Below are 22,984 nucleotides of genomic sequence, written 5' to 3'. Positions count from 1 at the left end.
ACTGAGGCTGTCCTGCAGCTACAGCTGCCTGTGAATCCAGTTGCTGCTGGATTTGGTGTGAGGATCAAACTAAGCAGGTGCCAGAGGCAGCAGGACCTTCTCAATGTCAGAGAGATCTCTCCAACCACAAATTGTTGGTCCTGCTTCCTCCAGTCCTCTGGAAGGTGCTCCTGGTTGGGATGTGTAACACCAACAGCTGTAGTAAACAGGTTGTAATAACAACTCATTTTCCTTCAGCTGCTGCTCCATAATCGACTTCCGTGCTGCATTCTCTAGAAACCACTGAGAAATTGCAAACTTAGAAATACTTTAAGGGGAAAGAGGATGCGTTGATTTTGCAGCAGCCTCTGCACAGCTGTGATTGTGCTTCTGCACTTTGTCCAGCCTTTTGTCTCTGCCCGGTCACACGTAGGATGGCCTTGGGACAGCCCATGCTCCAAAGGACAAGTCTGGACTCTTCAGATTTTCAGTCCTCGATATTGTTTATTATTTCTTATCTACAAAATTTTCTTCCAGCCTGACAGAGGTCTGACCAGCAAGGCAGCCAAGGGCACTCTGACCTCCCACTGGGCGGTCGTCTATTTTTATACTAAAAACTACATACATCATATTTACCTTTATTTCCCAATACCTTTCACCCATATTAGCAAGTGCACCTTCACCATGGACCAATCCCAAAGTGCCAACATCACCACAGAAAGTGGATGACAAGAAGAAGAAAGGACAAGACACGCCCTGATTCCTCCATCTTGTCTCCATATCCCCCCTGTACCAAAATCCTAAAATATGTATTTCCACCTTGTGAATACTTAATTCTTACATCATTTATCCCCAAGTGATTCTCTTGCCCTCAGACAGGTGGCACATCCCGTGCAGGGTCAAAATCCAACCACCAAGCACTCCTGGCAACATTCCAGGATTTCCGAGCCCCCCCAAGGGTTGTCTTGGTAACTCTGGACATCCGGAGCGATGTGCTGAGTTCCCACACTGCACCAGCAATTTACCAGTGCTTTGGTTGTCATTCCCAGTTGACCACGTGGTGCCCGAGCCTGGGACCAGTTTGCTGACGGCGTTTGACCAGTGGCGAGAGTGGGCAGACAGCAAATCCTGCTGTGACTACTCCCTGCACGTGGACATCACTGAGTGGCATAAAGGTGTCCAGGAGGAGATGGAAGCTCTAGTTAAAGATCATGGTAAGCCAGGGAAGCCTTGCCCCTCCTTGTTTTTCAGGATCCCCTATTACTTAGGGCTGTCTCTCATGCAGTATTTTCCTTTTATATCCCAATAAAGCTGTTTTAGGCCCATTCTGGCTCCTTGAGAAGGTTTGGGCAGTTGGGATTGCAGAGGGCTCAGGGGTTGGGGCACACTGGTGTTGCAGCACTGATTTTCCTGAGGTGAATTTCCTGCTTTTCCCACGCAGAGCAGCTCCTGTGTCCAGTGGAGGGTCCATCAGTGCCCTTGATGACACCTGCAGCCATTAAAGTGCTGTAAACAAGGGAAATAAGAGCCCCAGGAGGACCAATCCAGCTCTGGATGCTAAAAGTGAAGAGCTGAGTAAAACGACCTCATAGGTTTCCCCCCTCTTTATTTACCCTTGGCATTTCATCCTCAGGCTGGAGTAATTTTCCATCCTGATTGTAGTTTGAAAACCCAGCATTTTATGCCATAATGGGAGCTTCCCACATGTGCTAAAGGCTGTGGAGGAAAAGCCAGCTTAGGATCAGCCAGGGTCAGTTTGGACATGTCACAGACACAGATTTCCCATTGTTCTCTCTGGAGGGTGAGGGGGATCAGCCATGCAGGCCCAGTCTCTGATTTTGGGTGAGATACAGTTTTGCTTTTATTTTGTTACTCAACCTCCTACAGTGAATTTATGGAATTATTGCTGGCGGCTGATTTGGGGATTGTAGTCCATGGCTTTACTGCAATGTGCTCTCTTTCCCCAAGGTGTGAATTCCTTCTTGGTGTACATGGCCTTCAAAGATCGCTTTCAGCTCAGTGATTCTCAGGTAGGAAGGAAACTTTGTGTTTAATTTGTCACAAATTAGTGTTTAAGTTATAAGTTAAGATATCCTGGGATCTGACACTCTATCCTGGTTCCATTCTTTATGTGTGTAACAATACCTAAGATTGGCAACACCACCCATAGCTCTGCTGTGAAGATTATATTTTTAATTAAAAATAAAACCTAACCAACAGCAAACCCTGAAAGGCCTGGCTGAGGGAAGCAATGGTAAAACTCATTTTGAGAGGTTGGAGATTTTTTCCCAGCTCTTTGGGGTAGAAGCAGTGGCAGTTCTTTGAATTGCTGCTTTATGCCTCTGCACAGGGCAGGACAGGGAGATTTCTGGGCTAATTATAATTATTCTGTTTAGAAGCTAAAGCTGATCCTGGTCCAGAAGTGTTTTTTTGGTGGTAGAATCACTGGGACCTTAGAAAGGAATTAATTGCTCTCCTGTTTGCTGTTCTGGTGGGCACATTTGGGCACATTTAGCTGTTCAGAGGAGCAGTTTATGTTTCTGAAGGCGTGGGAGGAGAGGAATGCCTGGGAGTCTTGGTGTGTGAGTTATCTCTGAGGGCTCTGGAAACATTGTGATGAGGGAACATTGATGGCGCCAGTTGGGGGTTACTGGACCTGAGCCCTCTCAGAGTGGCAGCTGGAGTGGGAAATCACACTGCTCCTACCTCCAGACACTGGATATCCATGGAGAACATGCCCCCAGCACTCAGATATAAGGGATGTTTTTCGTGCCAGGCACCAGTAAATGAGACATCAAACAGGTACAACTCTGCAAGTGCTTTAAAATCATCCAGCTGTGGGGCTTGAGTTGTTGCTGTTTCTTCCTCCCGTACTCCAAACCTGCCACTGGATAATCCTTCTTTGCCACATCAGCAGCATCCAGCTGTAGAATTGGGAAATCCAGTGATAGGCATGAAAATTATTTGCTTCTCTCCAGCAAACCACATTTTATATTGCTTAGTGCTTGTCTTTCTCTTTTCTCCTCTGCAAAATTGTGTTTTCTCTGTGGATCTGGGTTGTGGCCTCACCAGCAGGTGTGTTCCTGGTGTGATGTGTGTTCTCTGTCCCCCAGATTTATGAGGTCCTGAGTGTGATCCGGGACATTGGCGCCACGGCCCAAGTGCACGCTGAGAACGGTGACATCATTGCTGAGGTATGGCCTGTTTATTCTCTGAGTTATTGGCTTCAAACGCTGGGAGGGGTTTAAATTCTGGCTCCTCCTTTGCAAACTCAGAGCCACCCAAGCTTTTGAGAGCATGGCAAAAGCTTGGGTGGGAGCTGGGGTTGTTCAGCCTGGAGAAAAGGAGACTCAGAGGTGACTTCACTCTCTTCAGCTTCCTGAAGGGTGCCTGTGGTGAGCTGGGGTTCGGTCTTTTTCTCTGGGCAACAACAGACAGAACATGAGGACACAGTCTCAATTGTGCCAAGGGAGATACAGGTTAGAATTAAGGAGGAAGTTTTTTACAGAAAGAGCGGTGAAATACAGGAATCATCCACCCACGGAGGTGGTGGAGTCACCATCCCTCGATGTGTTTAAAAAAAGACTGGATGTGGCGCTTGGTGCCATGATCTAGTTGAGGTATTAGAACATGGGCTGGACTCTGTGATCTTAAAGGTCTCTTCCAACCTAGAAATTCTGTGATTCTGTGCATGGTTGTACCAAGGGTGTGAGTGGGGCTGTGCAGCAGTTTTTAACCCCTTTGACACTGATAAAATAGGGTTTTGTGGCAGCTTACAGTTTGGGGTGGATATTGGGCATCTCTGCCTCTCTCCCCAAAAGTGAAAAGCTGGGTGTGACTGTCACTGTGTGGAACAAATTGTTCTGCAGGGCATAAGAAGAGGGGAAGTGGGAAGGGATGTAGCTTCATACAGTACATGGGGTGCTGATGTTTGGGGTCTGTTTATCCTTCAAACAGCAGCAAGGGAGAAATGTTAATAATGTATTCAATTTAATCTTATCTCCAGCTCATTTTGTACACTGTGTCTCAAGCACCCAGAGGATTTCTGTGTTCTTTGACTGGGCAAGAGCCCGCTCCAGTCCTTGAGCCCAGTTGCAGGATGATTTTTTCCACGAGTTATCATTTTGCCACATCTTAAAGATGATTTTATAGACACAAATTAGTGCTGAAAGTCGAGGGGCTATGAGCCCAGTGTGAAGAGAATCCAAATAAAAAGTTTCCTTGACCTCCTGTGAACAAATCAGCAAGGTTTTGTGAACTCTGGTTATTCTCAGCAAGGGGAGTTGGACAGGACTTTCTTGCAGGGCCCTTATGCAAAGCCTCATGTGATTTTTAGCCAGCACAGATGCTCAGGATCTCACTCATGCCCCTTTCCAATAGCTGTGTGTACTGCAAGAAAAATTCCCTGTTGCTTTAAATCTCATCCCTGCTCTTTTTTCTTCTCTGCCTTAGGAGCAGCAAAGGATCCTGGAGCTGGGGATCACAGGCCCTGAAGGGCATGTGTTGAGCAGACCTGAAGAGGTGAGAACTCCCCTGCCTTTGCATTTACCCCCTCCCCAATTTTGTAATATCTCTCCATTGCCATTAAATGCTTCGTGTTGGGGTGAATGTGGCTGGAAACAGGATTTTTATGCATTTGGGGTTATGTTGGTGGAATTCTGCTATTGTCCTTTCTAGGTCTGGTGTCTTGGGCTTCTCTCTTGGTCATTATTTTGTCAGACTTCCAGTGAATCAGCAGAATTTTTAAATATATGCCCAAATGTTAACATTGTTTTATGTACTTCCATAGCTTCCATTACTGTGATATTTGATATTTTGATGAAATTTTACCAATGGTGTGGGTTTTTTTACAGCAATGGATGAAGTGGTTTGCTGGAGGCACAGAAAATATGTACCAGAGAGAGGAGGTCATGCTCAGGCCTTAGCGCAGCACTTTAATATAGTTACCCTTCATATTTCCCCATGGATTTCTCCAGGGATGAGCACTCCAGTCCCTCTAAGCCTTTGAAATAAATCCCAGAAGTTTTAAAGAGCCTTAAGACTTTTCCTTTGAGGTTGTTTCCCATTGCATTCTTCACTCACAGTCCTTCACTGTCTCTAAGCCGGACGCCTCACCATGGCATTCCAGGTTTGTGGGGTTCATCTGTTCTGTGCAAGCAGCTCTTTTTGTTCCTCCAACATCCTGGGGCTTTGCTGCCTTCCAGATGTGGCAGCTGGGAGCTGGGGCTGTGAGATCATCCACACATGCCCCTCATGCTCACTCTGCATTTCCTCCCCTGGATTCTGACAAACAGCATCCAGAGGCAGTTCAGTGGGAACATAAATCATTCTGTTGCCTAGAGAAAAAAAAAAAACAAGCTCCACTTGTAAGTGAATTAACACAGAATCTGTGTGTGGCTCCCAGAGCTGGAATCTTTTGCTTCCTGAAATTGTGAGCACTTTGCACTGAGCTTTCTAGTCAGTCATCCAATTTGTGATTTTTTTAACATATTTTTTGGCCTGCCAACATTCTTTTTTGGGAACAGATGCTGGTGTGACACTTCACGGAGTTCAATTTGTGTTGTGTTCAAGGGAATGCTGCTTCTACCTTAAAGGATCTGGACATCAAACCAGCCAAGTTGTGTCTGGCTGTTTAAGAGCTCATCCTTCACGGAGCAGGAGCTTTAAAGTGTGAGTTGTGTGGTTCCCAGGCATGGATGGATTGTTAGTCTGTGCAGGACTGTGCTCTACCTCAGTGCAGGGAGGAAAAAGGCAGCCTGAGGACGCGTGGCTGCTGCAGATGAGGCTCAGTGAAGCCTCTCCCTGATGTCATATGGGGCAGCCTCTGTGCAGCTGAACTCAGCTGTGCTCTGCCCAGGCTTGGGAAGCATTTGGTCCAACATTCTCCGCCTTGAAAGTCATAGGAAGCAGAGCAGGAAACGATGTCATCTGCTTCCCTCCTCCCCCTCTCTGCTTTAAAAACATCCAGCTCCCCTTGGGCTGGCTGCTGAAAGAGGCCAGTTTCCAAGGGTGGCAGCAGATCCCTAATTCCTGTTGACTTCAGTGAAGGGGATGTTTGTTGTGTCTCTCTGGGGTGCGGTTGACACTAGAATTGGTTTTCCTGCTGTCCTTCAGGGAATGCAAAGCCCATCCTAAGGATGGTTGGCATCTGACTGGACAGCTCTGTCATTCAGTGCTCCATCTACAGCAAACCAGCAGGACTTGCTGAGCAAATCTAAAACATTTATTAACTCAAAACTCCTACTCATTTCAGGTAGAATATATCAGAGTGAAGCATTCAGGGGCTGGCCACATGCACTTGTGTCTTGGAGTACACACATCTGAATTCCCAGGCTGGCAGGAGGCTCAAATTGAGGCTTAAGTTTCACTGCTGACTCAGGGGTTTAGCTTTGCTCACCTCAGTGTTCAGCACATTATTCCAGCCACAAAACAGGGCCTGAGTTAAGACAGCACCATCCCAAGTCAGCCTCACCCATCACTTTCTGGAAAACTCTCCCCCTCACAGCTCAGTTCATTCTGTGATGACTTTTCAAGCAATCCATCATTTTTTTGTTTTTATTTCAGCCACAAAAATGCTGGAAGCACAAGCAGTTGTAATGCTCCAGGAAATGTCTGTCTTCTTTTTTGGTTTGTTTTGTTTTTTTTTTTTTTTTTCCAAGAGAACTGCTGTGCTAGGGCTTCTAATGCATCCTGGTAATTGCAAACATTCTGCTTTGGACTACTTGTTGGGTTATTGTTATATGCCTGTCACCATAGCATCTGGGCACAAGGCAGGAATTCAGCAGTCTTGTTCAGAAAATACTCTCCTGCTGCTTCACAGTTGCTCAAATGCCTTCTGCCCAAAAGTCTGGAGGTGTGTGTTGTTTCATCTCTGCTTTGCCTGATGGGAAACGGAGGCACGGAGTGGAAATGTGGTTCCCAGGTGCTGCAGAGGCAGAGCTGTGCACAGACCCGCTCTAGTGGGGAGTTTGCAAAGGGAGGCCATGGCCTGGAAGCTCTGGCCTGTCTGAGTCCTCCCCTTGTCTCTCAGGAGGGACAACGGGCTTTTCTTGGCTCTTCCTTTCAGCCTTTGTGAGTGCTGCTGGCTGTGACACTTTGGGTCCAACATCCTGGAACAAAACCCTCCGTCACAGCCTTTCCCGTGTGTCTGGAGCATCTGGGCGAGAAAATACCCCCTTGTGAGCATCCCCTGCTGGGGCTGTGACCATCCTGCTGACTCTGGGGGGCTGGTTTTCTGTAAAAACTCCTGGCTGTTGTTTTCCTGGGGCATTCTGGCTGCACACAGGGCATGAGTGCAAGTGGTGGCATTGCTGGCATGAGTCGAGCTGTTCAGGACACTTGGACATCAGCCTGGCCATGGTTCCCTAAGCTGGTGGTTCTTTTCCTCCAAGCACAGTGTTGAGAGCCAGCAGTGACAGAATCCCAGAGTGATTTGGGTTGGAAAGGACCTCAAAGCCCCTCAATCCCACTCCTGCCATGGGCAGGGACACCTTCCACTATTCCGGGATGCTCCGAGCCCCATCCAGCCTGGCCTTGGAGACTGCCAGGAATGGGACACATTCCTGCAACCTGCCTGGGCAATGTATTCTGGGGCAGGTGATGATGATTTGAGGCACTTGGGCTGTGATCAGTCACTGCAGGGCAGATTATCACAAGTGCTAAGTGTGTGTCAATGCCACCAGAGTCCATGGAAGAGGTTCTGGGAGCCTGTTGCATTGGGGAATCTGGTGGGGGATTGCTCTGGGTTTGTTTCCTCTGTTGTTCACTTGGAAAATGTCTGTGGCATTGCTGGCAGCAGGCACAGTGAGCATCACCCAGCTGCTCAATCTGTCCCTGGATCCTTTGATTGGGATGTGTGATCCATAAAGTCAGAGTGATGCCCTGAGGCTGCAGTTACAACATGACCCTCAGTTTGGCTGAGGTTAATTCTCTGTACACATGCAAGGAAGAGCAGTTGATTTATGGGGTGGTTCACACTCTCTCAGATCCCAAGCCAGAGATTGTAGTGGAGAGTACAATTTAGGATGCTTGTTTGCAAATGTGGTTTACCAGAGTATGTGGTACAGCATCTCCCTTCTGCGTGGGCTGGAGCAGGAGCAGGTCTGTTGAGTCAACATTTAGTTGCTTATTTTTTTGTAGTTAAAAGAAGGGGCTTAATCATTCTGACCCTGGGCACTTGGAGTGTTGTTTTAGTTCAGGCAGAGGGGCTCTGAAGTGGCCTGGGAGGAAAGGTAGTAATGAGAGGGAACTGCAGCTTGATGTCATTTAACTGCTGTGATTACACTGTGCCTTTTCAGGCACAGAGGTGGGAAATACCTTGTCACTCCTTGTTTTCTGGGAGAGCAGGGTGTGTGACTTCTGAGGATGAGTGGGGTGCTGTTGGGTGTCCCTGACCTGCCGCCTCTGTTTCTCAGGTGGAGGCAGAGGCTGTGAACCGGGCAATAACCATTGCCAACCAGACCAACTGCCCCCTGTACATCACCAAGGTGATGAGCAAAAGTGCTGCTGATGTCATTGCTCAAGCCAGGAAAAAGGGTAAGTTATTTCCTCCTTAGCTCATGCACCTCTGCCAACATCAGCTTCATCCCTACAGGAAAGGTTTCTTTTTAATTTCCAGCACATGAGGATTCAGTGGTTGGGTCAGAGCCAGGAGCTGCTTGTTCTGCTCAGTCCTGAGCTTGTCTATTCACACTCATCCTCCCCCACCAAGCCATGTGCCTTCATGATATCACAGAGTCATTCCATGCTCTGCCCATGTGGTGAATTCCCCCAGAGACTGCAACTGGGTCCTCCTTCCAGCTGCTATGGTTTTCCCTTGGTGCATTCTGCTGCGCTTCCTGGGGTCAGCAGTGATTCCTGCTGGAGTTCTTGACTCACAAGCTCTGTTGTATATAGCTGGAGTAGCCAAAAAGGCTCACCAGTTGTAGCTGTTGGGCTGTACTTCTTGTTTGTGGAATAGGCTTTTCATGTGGTGTAACTCATAGCCTGACATCCATGCAGGGATGAGAATCAGCAGGCTGGGTTAGGTTTGAGAATTGTGACTGCCTCTGATAACTCTGCTTGGGGATGCTGCAAGAAGCAAGACTCAGACCCCTGTGGATGCTGCTGCTCATGTCTCCTCTCTGACTGAGGCTTGTGAGGGAGCTGAACTGCTCTGAGGGATGCAGGAGCTTCCCCCAAGCCCTTCCCCTGTTGCCTGGCCCTCAAGGAGTCAGGATTGCCCACAGAGTGAGTGCTGTCTGCTGCTTTATCCTGTGACTAAACCTTTCACTTCTATTTAAAGCTGCTCTGGTTGGGTGAGTAACCAGGAGGGATGATTTACCCCCTTCTTTCCTCACAAGGCTTGGATTTAATTTTCTGCAGCCTAAATAAGCCTGGATGGGTATACAAATTACATCACTTTCCATCTGGGTGTTTGATGTGAGAGGAGCTGATTTCCAGCAAACAGATTGGTGTTTGTGCATAAGCTCGGGAGTATTTTGGTCCCGTGGTTCCTGTGAAAGGAATTGGTGAGGAGGACTGATTTTCAGGGCTGTCTGTGAAAGCAGCTCAAGCTGTTTGGAATGAATCTTTGTCTCCCAGCTCCATCAGAGGGGATCATTCTGAAGGAAGATGCATTGACCAAATGTGGCAGTAATGTGGCTGCATGCTGCATCCCCCCAGGAAAGAACTTGATGTCGTAGTGCAGTTGTATCCTGAGAGCCAGGGAAGTCTCTCTTCTCTTTTCCAGATAAAAATATTGAAGGCATGTGCCCCACAAAGGTGGAGCATCAATAGAAACATCTTCTTGCTGCACTCAGTGTCCTGAGACCACCACTTGAAAGTGGGGCTTTGGGATGAGGGACCACACACCTGGATCACAGAAAGCCATAAAGCACAACTTGGCTTGTGTGGATGTTACCCTGCCTGTGAAAGGCGCTGGGATTGTCCCAGATGAATGATCAACAGGGATCGCTTCACTCAACCTCCTGAGTGAGCCAAAACATGCAGTTTTCATTCAAAATGTGTTTTCTCCTTATAAAGAGAATTTGGGGTATAAACAGTGCCCCATCCTCTGTTCCTTTTATTCAAATAACTCAAGTTCAATGCTGTGCAGTAACCCAGAAGGGCCACACGCACTGGTCTTGCCCTCCCAAACAATAGAGGAAATATAACCAAAGACTATCCAAGGCAAAAACAATCAATCCAAGGATTGACTTGCTAAATGGCAAAGAACAGACATTATATAAAGCCAGATGTTCCCAGTGGCTTTTGTATGGAGGAGATTCCCTGCAGACTCCATCGCTGGCAGATTGGGGCCTGAAAACATCACTCCCTGCAGAACAATATTGCCAGTGTGCTGGACCACAAGAGGCCTCCCATTAATAGCCAGCATGTGTTTGGCTTTGTTTTGTTTTCAGAACCCTATTAGAGGCCAGTGATGTCAGGGAGCTTCTTCTTTTGCTCCTGGAAGCTCTCTAGCAAAGGCTGTTCCTGGACCTCCTGCGTCAGCAGGGTCCTGGGAGCAGCATGGAGCCAGTTAATCATCATCCTGCCTCAGCTAGGAGGCTCTTTCCAGCTGTCTTGAGCCCCCAGAGATGTAACAGTAGCTCTGGCAATATAGTGAAAGAAATATTCTGTCTTTTCATTCTGCATGGTGAGGTGTGAGACCCTGCTGACCAGCTCTGGTTGTCCCTCTGCCCGTCTTTCCTGACAGAAATATTTAGGGTTGGCATCTCAGCTGCCCACATCTTTGGTAGGCAGATCCAAACCCGTGAAGTGCTTGGGGAGGCAGATGGGTGGGCACAGAGCAGATTTTGGTGAGGTTGCATTTGGTAAGCAGATCCGTGGGACTGCCAGCTTGTGCTGCTTTTGAAGTTGCAGCATGTGCTTGGTGTGCAGATGGTGCTGGTGCATTCCAGCTTGCAGAGTATCCTGGCCTTAAGGATCTGCTGTTCCTTCATGTGGTTCCAAAAATGTTAATGAGGAGGAAAGATGCACTGGTGGTGAGCGCACTGGACAGAGTCAGGAGATGCAGTTCCATTTCCCAGTTCTGCCACAGATTTGCTGTGTGCCTTGGGGGGATCACAGAGTTCCCTTGCATTGCATTTGTGAACCAGCAACTCTGATATTTCCCCTGTGATGGGTTTTCTTTGTATGTGGAAAAACTTTCCTGCTAGGAGTTTTCTCTCACCTGGTCTATGCATAGACCCTACTCCAAGAAACCTGGCCTTGTTAGAAGGTTCTTTAATTCAAACTATAATTTATAAAAACTCTTTTTAAAATCCTTTTTCTTGCACATCTCTTCTAGATCAGACTGAATCTCCTCACTCCCTTGCAGTTGCTCTCAGGTTCTTCCAAAGTTCTTGGCTCAGGATAAATAAATAATAAAATGAATATAAGCAATAAAATGAATCTTTACAGTAACCATTTCAAGACCAATTAATCAGTGCCAACCTCTGCAGTTGTGTAAAGGGTTGTGCCCATTTTGCTGCTCCCAGCTCTAGTCAGTAGCAATATCTTTATTTAGTGCTTCAGAGGAAGCATCAGGCAGCCCTGCAGCATGTGTCCTTTCCCAGGAGATGCTTTCTGCCAGGAAGCCAGGCTGGAAGTGCACATTCCTTGGCGTTCACAGAAGGTTTATGTGTGTCCCTGTCCCACAGGCACCGTGGTGTATGGAGAGCCCATCACAGCCAGCCTGGGCACCGATGGATCCCATTACTGGAGCAAGAACTGGGCAAAGGCAGCAGCTTTTGTTACATCCCCACCACTGAGTCCTGACCCGACCACTCCTGATTTTCTCAACTCCCTACTGTCCTGGTGAGTGGAGCTTTCTGTGTTCAAACAACATGTGATTCATCACGAGGAAATGGGTGATAAAAGGGATGTTGCTGCCAACAAGCAAAAAGCTGTTTTACCTTCAGGAGCATTCTTGTTACCGTAAAATATCTTGAATACCTTTTGTTTTTCTTCCAGTGGAGACCTCCAAGTGACTGGCAGTGCCCACTGCACCTTCAACACTGCTCAGAAAGCTGTTGGGAAGGACAACTTCACCCTGATCCCTGAAGGAACCAATGGCACCGAGGAGAGGATGTCCATCATCTGGGATAAGGCTGTGGTAGGTCACACCTGTCATGGGTTTACATTTCAGCTGGACACTGAGAGTGAAGGAGCTGCAGGAATGTGTTACTTTCTTGTCATGGTCCTTCCACGTGGTGTTTTTAGCCCTGTGGAGATCCTTGGGAATCTGCTGCACTGCCAGCTCTTTGCTGGCTCACGCATTGACTCCTGTGCTGTCCCCCCAGGTGACTGGCAAGATGGACGAGAACCAGTTCGTGGCTGTGACCAGCACAAACGCAGCCAAAATCTTCAACCTGTACCCGCGCAAGGGCCGCATCGCCGTGGGCTCCGATGCCGACCTGGTCATCTGGGACCCTGACAGCATCAAAACAATCTCTGCCAAGACTCACAACATAGTAAGGATGTTCCCTACCGTTCCCTATGTCCTTTACCCCTCTCATCCTCAGTGCCAGGCTGTGCTGCTAGCAACGGGAGCTTGTGACAGCCCCGGGGTCATCTTCCCTGTGCCTGAAGCCCTGTCTGGTCTCACTGTGGAGCTCAGTTGTGTGAGCAGGATGAGTCCATCTGGAATCACATGGATTCCCCCTGGAGCAGAGAGCATATCTGCTCTTCCTGAGTGTTGGGTGCATAGATCTGAGCTCACAGAAAGCTCTTTAAATCCTCTAAAATACGCAAAGGCCTCGTAGGACAATGTGTTGTTTATGACATCCAGGCTTGCCAGTGGTGGGAATGGGAACTGCCCCTTTTCACTGAAGTTTTATCAGCTCACGGACACTTTTTCTGGAAATCTGGCCCAGATCCAGGGTCTGAGTGGATTTATACCACCTACTGATCTGGCACATGTGTGTGGAGTCAGGATTTTCCTGGTGGTGACCCCCAAATTAATTGGCAAAGGGCAGTACCCAAAACAACCAGACCTTCCCCTCAGCTCTTCTGCAGCTTGTCGCTGTTAGCTTCTGCAGTGGTAGCACTCTTAGGGACACTTTTGCTGAGTCCCATGCCTTACACCTGGCCCCTGCAGTTATCAAGCTGTCTCAGCCTGTGGGAATCTGCAGAATGGTTCCAGTGCAGGGGCCTGGCTAAAGTCTCTCTGTGACATTCAAGCCCTGTCTCAGAGAAAGCAGCCACTGTTTGCATTTGTTGACAACTTGTTTCGCTGCTGACTATGAACGTATGGAATCTTTCCCTGGAAAAAGAAAAAACTGCTTGTTCTTTTTCCCCATGAATGCTTTCATTCACTCTGGAGCTGAAGGAGCAAAATTTTCTTCCACACTTGGATCCCTGGGCACATTCACAAGGAAACATCATTTTTTTAAAGGTTTGGTTCACTTCCCTGTGACTTAACTCTTTGTCAAAATTGGTCACAGATGGTTTCGCTTCATCTTGCCTCTGCTTAGGCTTCTGACAGAGGAATTCCAGGAGTCTGGTCACTTCAGTCACCTCAGAGGTGCTTCCAGACTCCTTCCAATCTGGAGAGGAATGACTTTAGAAGACAGAACCCAACAACTCACTGCTTTTAGGTGTCAGAATTCATGGTCTGAACCTGGGCATGTACTTACGCATAGCTCAGAGAGCTGGAAGTAGTTTGGGTGGAGTGCTTGAAAGTCATTTCTATTTAGTGGCTGTTGTCTTTGGGAAATGAACTGGGCTCTTTCAGTTTCCTGACACAGAACTCATAGACTTTCTCTTTTGTGGATATGCCCAAGTGCAGTCAGGATTGGTTCCACGATTTTGGCATGGATCTGGGCAAGACAAAGGAGAAGCAGCTCCATTCAGGAGTATTTTTGTCTGCTGAAAGCTGCACATCCCGCAAAACCCTGACAGTGTGTCAGAGGCCCTAGCACTCAGCTGTGGCTAAAGGCTGCACCCTTGAGCTGTGCCAAGAGCATTGAGGAGGAAGGGCTCTCATTCCCAAGAGTTTGAAAAGCTGAGCAATCACAGCTTGTTTGCTTACAAACACATCTCTGACCTCGTCCCCTGTCATTGCTTTGCCTGTTGTACCTGGCGTCACACCTGAAGCTACATCAGGAGGAATTTCTCCATGCAAAGGGTGATTAGACATTGGAAGGGGCTGCCCAGGGAGGTTTGGAGTCCCCATCCCTGGAGGTGTCCAAGGAAGGCAGTCTGGACATGGCACTCTGGGCCAGTGACAAAGTGGGAATCAGGCACAACTTGGACTCAGTGACCTTGGAGCTCTTTTCCAACCTTAATGATTCCCAAAGTCTGTAATTTTTTGGGTCTCACGATGCCTTGTGTTAGAGGAGAAACTGATACAAGTGATGCCCTTGGAGTCCAGATATCCTGGTTTGGCCAAGCAGAAAACAAAAGGCCCCTTGACAGGCGCAGGGACACCCTCTGATTATGTGGCCTTGGACGATTGCTACTTTTTTAAATGTTTGAGCAACTTACGGATATTTTCCAAGAATTCGCACTGCTCTTGCCACTCTCTGGCAAGGAAGCGTCAGGAGCTGGAGAGGGAGGTGGTGTTGTTCTTGGAAGCAGCCTAATCCATAAGCTCCCGACCCAGCCTCCTTTACCACCCCAGTTCTTTTCAGGCTGGACCTGGTTCAGACTTGGTTTAACCACTGCTCTGGCTAATTGCAAAGCTGCACTCAGGCCTCCCATACTTATAACACACTTCAAGGGCAAACTCCATCATTAACTCGGTAAAAAAGACCTGCATTTGACTCAGAGATGGTCACTAGAGTAACAGTCCCCAAATGACATGGTTGCAGTGCATCTCATTCCAGGATGTTTCACATTTGCAGTGATTTCTTTCAAACTTGCCTTTTTTCCATGGTGTGATGTTTCCAATCCAGTTAATTGAGGATGAGTAATCCCATTAAAATAAAATAAGATTGTCCTGGTCCCTGATCCATCAACCAAAACACTGGTTTAAGATACAGATTTTTCAGAATTATTCTTTTTAGTAGGAAACTCACATAAAGCTTTCTGTGGCTCCTAAATCTGCCCCCAGCTCAACAGACATAGGTGCCTAAATATATTTAAACAGGGAGGCTCTCATTTGAAATTGTTTTTTCTCAGAGAAGAGAAAAAACAATTTCTTCCTCAGAGAAGCTGTGGCTGGAAGTGTCAAAGGGCAGGTTGCATGCCACTTGGAGCAACTGGATGTAGTGGAAAGGGTCCCAACCCATGGCAGGGGGTGGAATGGGATAAACTTACAGCCCAAACCATTCTGGGATTCTTTATGAACCTTATTTCAGTGGAAATTTTGCATTAATAAAGCCCTAAAGTTAGACTGATAATTTATAGCAGCCTTTATTAAATCACAGCATATACAGCTCAGGTAAACACCGTTGAGTTTGCTTCCATCTGTCCTTAAAATTTTGGCAATTAGCATGGCCAGTGATTGCTAATTAAAGCCCAGTAGACTCTGCTGGGTGAATATGTTTGCCTTATGTGCTGGTTTTCTCATTGCAGTCTCTGGAGTACAATATCTTTGAGGGCATGGAGTGCCGTGGGTCTCCCCTGGTGGTGATCAGCCAGGGCAAGATCGTGCTGGAGGATGGGAATCTCCACGTCACGGAGGGCTCTGGGAGGTACATCCCCAGGAAACCCTTCCCTGACTTTGTGTACAAGCGAATCAAAGCAAGGAGCAGGGTGAGTGTCAATGCCTGGCTGCACATTTGTTCTCTCCCTCTGACAACACCGAGTTAAAGTGGCTGGAAAACAGATGCTGTCCCCTGGCTCAGGCCACACTGCTGTTTCCTGGATGGGAGCCACATTTATCTCATTCCTCTTTCATTTTTGCTGTTCACTCAAGTCATTACAGGAATATACTTTGGATTGAGCTTGGGTTTTCTGCAGGTTTTAATTTTTCTCTCTCTGAGGAGGGCCAAACTGAGTATGTGTCCAGGAACCCTTGAATTTTGCCATTTTGTCAAACTACCCAGAACCCACCAGGTTTCTCCTGTCACAGAGGTCCCAGGAAAAGTTATCATTAGCATTTATATATCAAAGCTCTCAGCAGCAATTTAGAATTGTAATTTCTACAGATATGTTATGCTGCTTTCCCTTCTGCCAGATACGATCAGATGCTCTTGTCTGGTGACTAGTGAGTCACAGGCACAGCCTACAGACTGCTTAAGAGGAACAATGTTCTATTTTTAAGAGGCTAAAATAGTTGGAAAATGATTCTCTAAAATGCACTCATTCAAAACTGAACCTGTCTTTTGATATGCCTGAATTTGCCTGACAAGGGAGATGACACTGAACTCAGTTGCTGAGAATTGAAGGAGCTTATTTATAGATGAAATTATTTCTGGGGAGAAATTATTTTGCTGTTTGAAGTGTTGCCTTCTGCTGGACAACTCCTGACCTTTGTTGGTTCTGCTGGGCGCAAGTGATCCTCCCACTCCTTGCAAATCATCTTTCTTTGATTGTTCTTTTGAAGAAATTTTTCTTTTGAAGAAATTGCAAGTTATCAAAATTACAACCTGGCATAATTTAGCCCCATGGAGAACAGCTCCCTGTTCCTGGGGTCAGGAACTGTGTCCTCCCACAGAAATATATGTCTGACCTATAAATCCAATTGGGCAGCATCTCAACTGGAATAATTGCATTTATCCCAATCTGCAGCTCCAGGGGTGGCCATTGAAGCCAGCCTGGCTCCTCTGGGCTGCCCTGCTGGTCTCAGCACTGCTTGGCTTTTTGGGGATGAGTAATAAGGTGCATTTGAGACCTGTCAGGAGCCTTTAATCCAGGGGCACATAGGTTGGGATCATTAAAGGACAGCACCTTTGGGGCAGGGGACAGACTGGCTGGAGCCACAGCACATTCCATGTCACATACTAATTAGTAGGCATCTTGTCCTGCACAGAAATCTAGAGTCAGAGTAGGAACCTATGCTCTTCCAAACTCACAGTATTGCACAGCAAGGATGATCCAAAAGTGGGGGTTTTTAGGAGTGCAGAGCAGCCAAGTCCATATTGCCAAGGAGCCTTGGGTGCCCACGGACTCAGGGAACCTCAGCTCTCCATCATGGAAGGTGTTGAGCTGCACCAACATCTGTTTTAGCTTGTAGGAAAATAGTTGTTTGCTGCAAAACTGTTTGGGTTGGACAGAGACACAGACATGTTTATAAAGATAGATTTATATAGATATGGATATAGAATAGGAATAGATGTAGATGCAATACAGATAGAGATATAAACATATAGATATATAGATAGGATATAATAGAGATATAAAATAGATATAGATATAATGCAGATATGGAGCTACGTATTAAATAGAAATAGACATGATATAGATGTAGGTATAATACAGATATAAATATGTTACAGATATAAATACATAGATATATAGATATAGATATGGATATAATATAGATGTAAAATAGATATAGATAAAATCTAGATATAGATACAAGATAAATATAGATAGAGAGCAGCTCCTCAGGGATGAGTACAGAAGAGATGCTGTGTGCTTTCAAATTTTCTTACCAACAGGCAATCCCGAAATGTGTGTCACTGGCTGAGCCACATCTGAGCAGCTGAGGGCTGTGTCGTGGCTGTGTTTGAAGGCTGTGTTGTACTGTGTTTTGAGGCTGTGTTGTACTGTGTTTTAAGGCTGTGTTGTACTGTGTTTTAAGGCTGTGTTGTGGCTGTGTTTGAAGGCTGTGTTGTAGCTGTATTTTAAGGCTGTGTTGTAGCTGTGTTTGAAGGCTGTGTTGTAGCTGTATTTTAAGGCTGTGTTGTAGCTGTGTTTGAAGGCTGTGTTGTGGCTGTGTTTGAAGGCTGTGTTGTACTGTGTTTGAAGGCTGTGTTGTGGCTGTGTTTTGAGGCTGTGTTGTGGCTGTGTTTTGAGGCTGTGTTGTAGCTGTGTTTTGAGGCTGTGTTGTAGCTGTGTTTTGAGGCTGTGTTGTAGCTGTGTTTTGAGGCTGTGTTGTGGCTGTGTTTGAAGGCTGTGTTGTGGCTGTGTTTGAAGGCTGTGTTGTAGCTGTGTTTGAAGGCTGTGTTGTAGCTGTGTTTTAAGGCTGTGTTGTGGCTGTATTTTAAGGCTGTGTTGTGGCTGTATTTTAAGGCTGTGTTGTGGCTGTGTTAAGGCTGTGTTGTGGCTGTGTTTGAGGCAGTGTTGCCCTCTCTCCCTCAGCTGGCTGAGCTGCGGGGCGTGCCCCGAGGCCTCTACGACGGCCCAGTGTGTGAGGTGTCGGTGACACCCAAAACGGTCACACCAGCGTCCTCAGCCAAGACCTCTCCTGCCAAACAGCAGGCACCGCCCGTGAGGAACCTGCACCAGTCTGGGTTCAGCTTGTCTGGTATGTTATTTTGGGAATGATTGATTGTTGAGTGATTTATTGCACTGAAATCACGGCTGGTTTGTGCTCCCATGCTCTGAGTTCATTCTTCTGGGATAGGGATGGAATGAGAGAGGCTGTGGGGGGATTTCAGTTTTGAGCTTTTCCCTTTAGGGAGGAAGAAGAGTAGTACAGGAGCTGTCCTAAATTCCTGCTTCTTCTCATGATGTCACATGAATGCTCCAATGTATTCTGGGCTCAGTCCTTGGCTGGCTGTCTAGAGAGGGCAGATCATAGAATCCTGGAATAGTTTGGGTGGGAAGAGTCTTAAAGCCCATTCATTCCCACCCCCTGCCATGAGCAGAGACATCTTCCACTATCCCAGGTTGCTTCAAGCTGCATCCAGCCTGGCCTTTGACACTTAGAGGGATGGAGCAGTCACAGCTCCTCTGCAAATTTCACCCCAGCCCCTCACCACCCTCAGGGAGGAATTTCTTCCCAATATCTCATCTAACTGCCCTCCTTCAGCTTGAGACCATCCCAACTGTGTTTAGAAATGGGTATTTTCTGGTTTTAAGAGGCTTTAGCAAAAAACCCTTTTTTTTTTAAGATGACACAAGCTTCAGGAGAACTTTGCCAGCTGAGAGCAGCTCTGGATCTGGGATGTGGCAGATTTGATTTCTCAGCTGGTGCTTCAGTTGCAAGAAGGGCGGACTATAGAAAGGGATAGTAAAGCTGGCTAAGATAATCATTCATCCAGCTCTTACCTGTGCAGGACTGGGTGCTTCAGGTGCTCAGACCAGAACAGGTTTCAGCAGAATAAAGGCAGTGTGGGCCAGTGAAGGCTTTTCCTCCAAAGACAGAATCACAGAATGGTTTAGGCTGGAAAAGCCTTCTAAGAGCAAATCCAGTCATTAAGGCAGCATCAAAGTGCTACACCCACATGGATTTTAAACACTGGCAGAGTTGGTGACTCCTCCTCTCTCTCCTACAGGGGCACAGATCGATGACAACATCCCACGCCGCACGACCCAGCGCATCGTGGCCCCGCCGGGTGGCCGTGCCAACATCACCAGCTTGGGCTAAGGACCAAACCCTCCTGTGCCCACTGGGTACACCTTGGGGGGACTGGGGCACCTGGAGACCCTTTTTGATTCTTTTAGAGCCTGTGACAGTTACTGTGGGCACCCAGTGTGGGGAGGGGCTGAAGTAAACGCACCTCTTTCAGTCCCCTCAGGTTCCTTCCTCATCTTCACCAACCCCTCGCACTTCCCCCCCCTCAGCCCCTTACACATTTAAAGAAATAAACCGTGTTTTGACACCTCTGACATGAAAGAGTAAATGTAAAGAGGGTATTTGAGATACATGGTCTCTGTCCTATTCAGCATCTTTCTTTTAGTAAAGGAAGGATAAAGTGAATTTCCCAGGAGCTGCCTTCAAGACACACACACACAAAAAAAAGGAAAGAAGTAAAGATAAATGCATAGAAAAAGCTTTTTTTTTAATGTCAAGCAGAAGAGTAATTCAAGGGTTTTAAACTGGATATTCTGTAGGGTTCTGTGTTCCAACAGAATTAGCTAGGCAAGCACTAAGGACCAGGAATCCCAGCCTGTCTGTGGCCATTTTCCACCACCAGTGCTGAGGTCACTAGATGCTGCCAGGAGAGAGAAACAGGACTCAGCACTAGGAATGGTGGAGAACATCACCCCATCCAGTGGCTGAGCCAGAATCCTTGGGGACTTCTATTCTGTTCAGTTGGTTTTTCCTTGGTTTCTTTTTTTCTCCTGGATTTTGCTGCAAATTAGGTCCTTGAGGAAAATTTTTTTTTAATGTTTGTGTGTGTGTTTTCAATATGTTTGTATCATTGTGTTTATGAAGCCTTACCTGAGAACTGGGAATCTCCCTGTTCTTCCCAAACCTCATCCAAGTCACAGATTCCCACCAGTGTCGCTGCCACTGCCACCCTGGTACTTCAGGTGTCCCTTAGTTGCATTTTCCAGACATTTCTTGTCATGTAGCTGCAGTAAGGGCATGGAGCAGGTCCATAGGATCTTCAGTCCATCAGGTCTTGAGCTGGTGCAAACAGAGGAGCTGGACACCATCTGAACTGCTGGGATGGAGTATCTGGAAGAGATTGTAGCAGTTAGTTTTTCTTCTGTTCCTGAAGGTGGGCATGGACGGGCAGGGAGCTGTGGGCAAAGAGCAACACGTTGCTTGAAAGATTTTTGTAGCAGAAACTCCCTCCCTGGCCATCAAGGACAGGTTATTTAAAGCTTTGAGGGCTTATCTTTAGTTCTCAAAGGGCAGTCAGGGAATGTGTGCTGAGCACCTGTGGCAATTCCAGTCCAGGCCCAGCTGCTGTAACTGGGAGCTGGCTGGGTCCCCAGCAGCTGAGAATCTCTTGTACGAATGTCACGGCTATCCAGCCCTGCAGGAATCCTGCACAGGGGAAGGCCTGGCTGTTCCCCACCCAGCCTCACATGCCTAGGATTTGAGACACCATCAGTGGTCCTTAAAGGAATGCCTCAGCTTTGGGGCAGCCAGCAGGGTCTGGGTGTTTAACCACCCTCTGGGATCGAAGGTCTGGTAGCTCTGGGACTAGAGGCTTCTTGTTTTTGGGACATGGAGGATAAACCTGCGCCCTCAGATCCCCACTTATGCATAGCTGGAGGGCTCAGCAGTCCCAAGGACTTGTCTTAGCACAGAGCTTTTATTACCACAGTGTTGCCTCCACTGTCTGCCTGCCCTGGCACTTGGCTGCATCTTCTGCTCCCTCTTCTCTTTGTGCTTTGCCACCTCCATCAACCTTGTTTTTCCATAGTTGTATTTCTTAAATGGTGTTTACAGGTTCTTTTAGGAAAAAAAAAATATATATATATGAAGGCTTTCAAGAAATTAGTACCAAATTTGTTGTTATGAGGTATCAATGCTGGGATCTGCAGAGTGTCTGGAAGCTACTTAGCTACCCAAATCCTCCCAGCTGCAGCACCTAAACTCTTTAGGCCACTTTGAACACGAAAGTTAAGAAAAACTTTGCCATATTCCTCCACGTATTTTGCATTTAGGTTCAACTCCTGGGTCTTCTAGTTTTGCATAAAGAGTTTGCACTTTGTTTGTTAAGTAATCCATGAACTTAATATATATATTGCAGCTATTTTCATTTTTTAATTTTTTCTTTGTCACCTGTATGTTAAAATCAATTTGAACGAGTTGGGGAAAAAAAAAAAAGAATTGTGGATCTGTTTCAGTTCTACGAAACACTTGCGGCTCTTCAGTATTCACTTAAGTCTTCCTTTTTTTTTTCCTTCACTGACTCATGCTAACTTGTTAAATTTTAATTTGTTCTTGAAAAGGAAAGAAAAAAAATCACAAAAAAAAGTTTTTTGCAGGCTATGTAAGCATGTTTTTTCTGTGAGAACTCGTCCGCTTTGTGTCTGTTTAATGAATGTCATATGTAAATGCTAAAAAAAGATGATGACTTAATGAATTAATTAATTAACCGCAGTGACTTGAAGCTCTAAAAATAATAAAAGAAAAACGTAGGATTTAATACTAGCTGGATTTAACCCTTGGATTTGTGATTGTGAACCATGAGTGGAGGAGCTGTAAGTGCTAAAGCTGATCATGTGTGTAGACAAAGAGGAGTACTGATATTTGACCATTGTCTCAATGGCAAAAACAACCCCCCTATCCCAACCCCAAGTCTTGTGTTTTATTCCTTAAGAACTCTGTGTTATATTACCATGCGAACTCCTAATAAAGACAAAATGTTGTTGTTCCAGTAGGTGCACCTGTGTCTCAAGGCGCTGTGTGTTGTGTGTCGCTGTGTTCTGGGCTGTTGCCTTCAGCAGGGACAAACAGTCCTGAAAACCAGACAGGGGTGGGCTGATGTGGAGATGTGCAGGGGCGCAGCTGGAGAGGAACTCCCATGGTGATGGTAAAGATGAATTGATGGGCCACGGAGTCATTTCCTCTGGAGAAAGTGAGCTGCGACTGAGGGCACTTGGTTTAAAACAGCATTTGGCAAAGCAGAGGCAGTTGCCTGAAAAATCCTGGCTCTGCATTGCACGGATGGCTGCTGGAATGTGAGCAAAGGCCCCTAAAAGTATCATCATAGCTCTCAGCCCCTCAGTGTGGATGTGCTTGGACCTTCTGCCACCCAAGGAATGGGGAAAAAAGCAGAGTTGTAAATAGCAGCTGAGTGGGGAGATTTGGAGCTGGCTGGAACAACTCCAGTGGAACTTGGGGTGGTGGTGCTCGGGATTTACAGCAAAAACACCAGTGGAACTTGGGGTGGTGATGGTTGGATTTCACTGTCACAGGGATAAGCATCCCTGTCAGCTGCTCAGAATGTTGGATGTTGCATTCCTACACCCACCAGCTCAGCCCTCTGGGGGATCTTCACCCAAATCTGAGCACAGCTGAAGTTTGTGACTGACTTTGTGAGGAGTTTTAGCTCTTGTTCCTCATCTGAACAAATGCAAATGTTGGGGCGCTCTGTGAAATGCATTGAGCTTCCTCCACACAACTTTAAACCTGGCACCCCACGGAGTGGCTTTTCCTTATTCTGTGAAGGGGTCAATGGTCGTCCCCTGGTAAATAGTCCTCTGGTTAACATGAGGATCCTGGCTCTGGCACCAGTGACATGCTGCTATTTGGCTACTGGCATCATAAATTAAATATTAC

At 46.9% G+C, this 22,984-nt stretch overlaps 1 protein-coding gene across 2 annotated transcripts in view; it reads left to right on the top strand.

Annotated features, from left to right (window-relative positions):
• Positions 1–22,086, top strand: part of DPYSL2 (dihydropyrimidinase like 2) — a 57,670-nt gene extending 35,584 nt beyond the window's left edge. For both annotated transcript variants that reach the window (XM_058820325.1, XM_058820326.1), the window contains 11 exons: positions 1,029–1,193; positions 1,948–2,009; positions 3,093–3,173; positions 4,432–4,500; positions 8,394–8,514; positions 11,622–11,778; positions 11,935–12,076; positions 12,264–12,434; positions 15,481–15,660; positions 18,154–18,319; positions 19,293–22,086. In XM_058820325.1, the coding sequence (XP_058676308.1) occupies positions 1,029–1,193; positions 1,948–2,009; positions 3,093–3,173; positions 4,432–4,500; positions 8,394–8,514; positions 11,622–11,778; positions 11,935–12,076; positions 12,264–12,434; positions 15,481–15,660; positions 18,154–18,319; positions 19,293–19,384 (1,406 nt within the window). In that variant the 3' untranslated portion in view covers positions 19,385–22,086. The remainder of the gene's footprint in view (positions 1–1,028; positions 1,194–1,947; positions 2,010–3,092; positions 3,174–4,431; positions 4,501–8,393; positions 8,515–11,621; positions 11,779–11,934; positions 12,077–12,263; positions 12,435–15,480; positions 15,661–18,153; positions 18,320–19,292) is intronic.
• The last annotated feature ends 898 nt before the right edge of the window (positions 22,087–22,984 follow it).

This window comes from Ammospiza caudacuta, chromosome 26, assembly GCF_027887145.1.
Source record: "Ammospiza caudacuta isolate bAmmCau1 chromosome 26, bAmmCau1.pri, whole genome shotgun sequence".
Taxonomy (NCBI): domain Eukaryota; kingdom Metazoa; phylum Chordata; class Aves; order Passeriformes; family Passerellidae; genus Ammospiza; species Ammospiza caudacuta.
The sequence above is the reverse complement of the archived record's forward strand: the minus strand, read 5'-3'. Positions and strand labels throughout refer to the sequence as shown.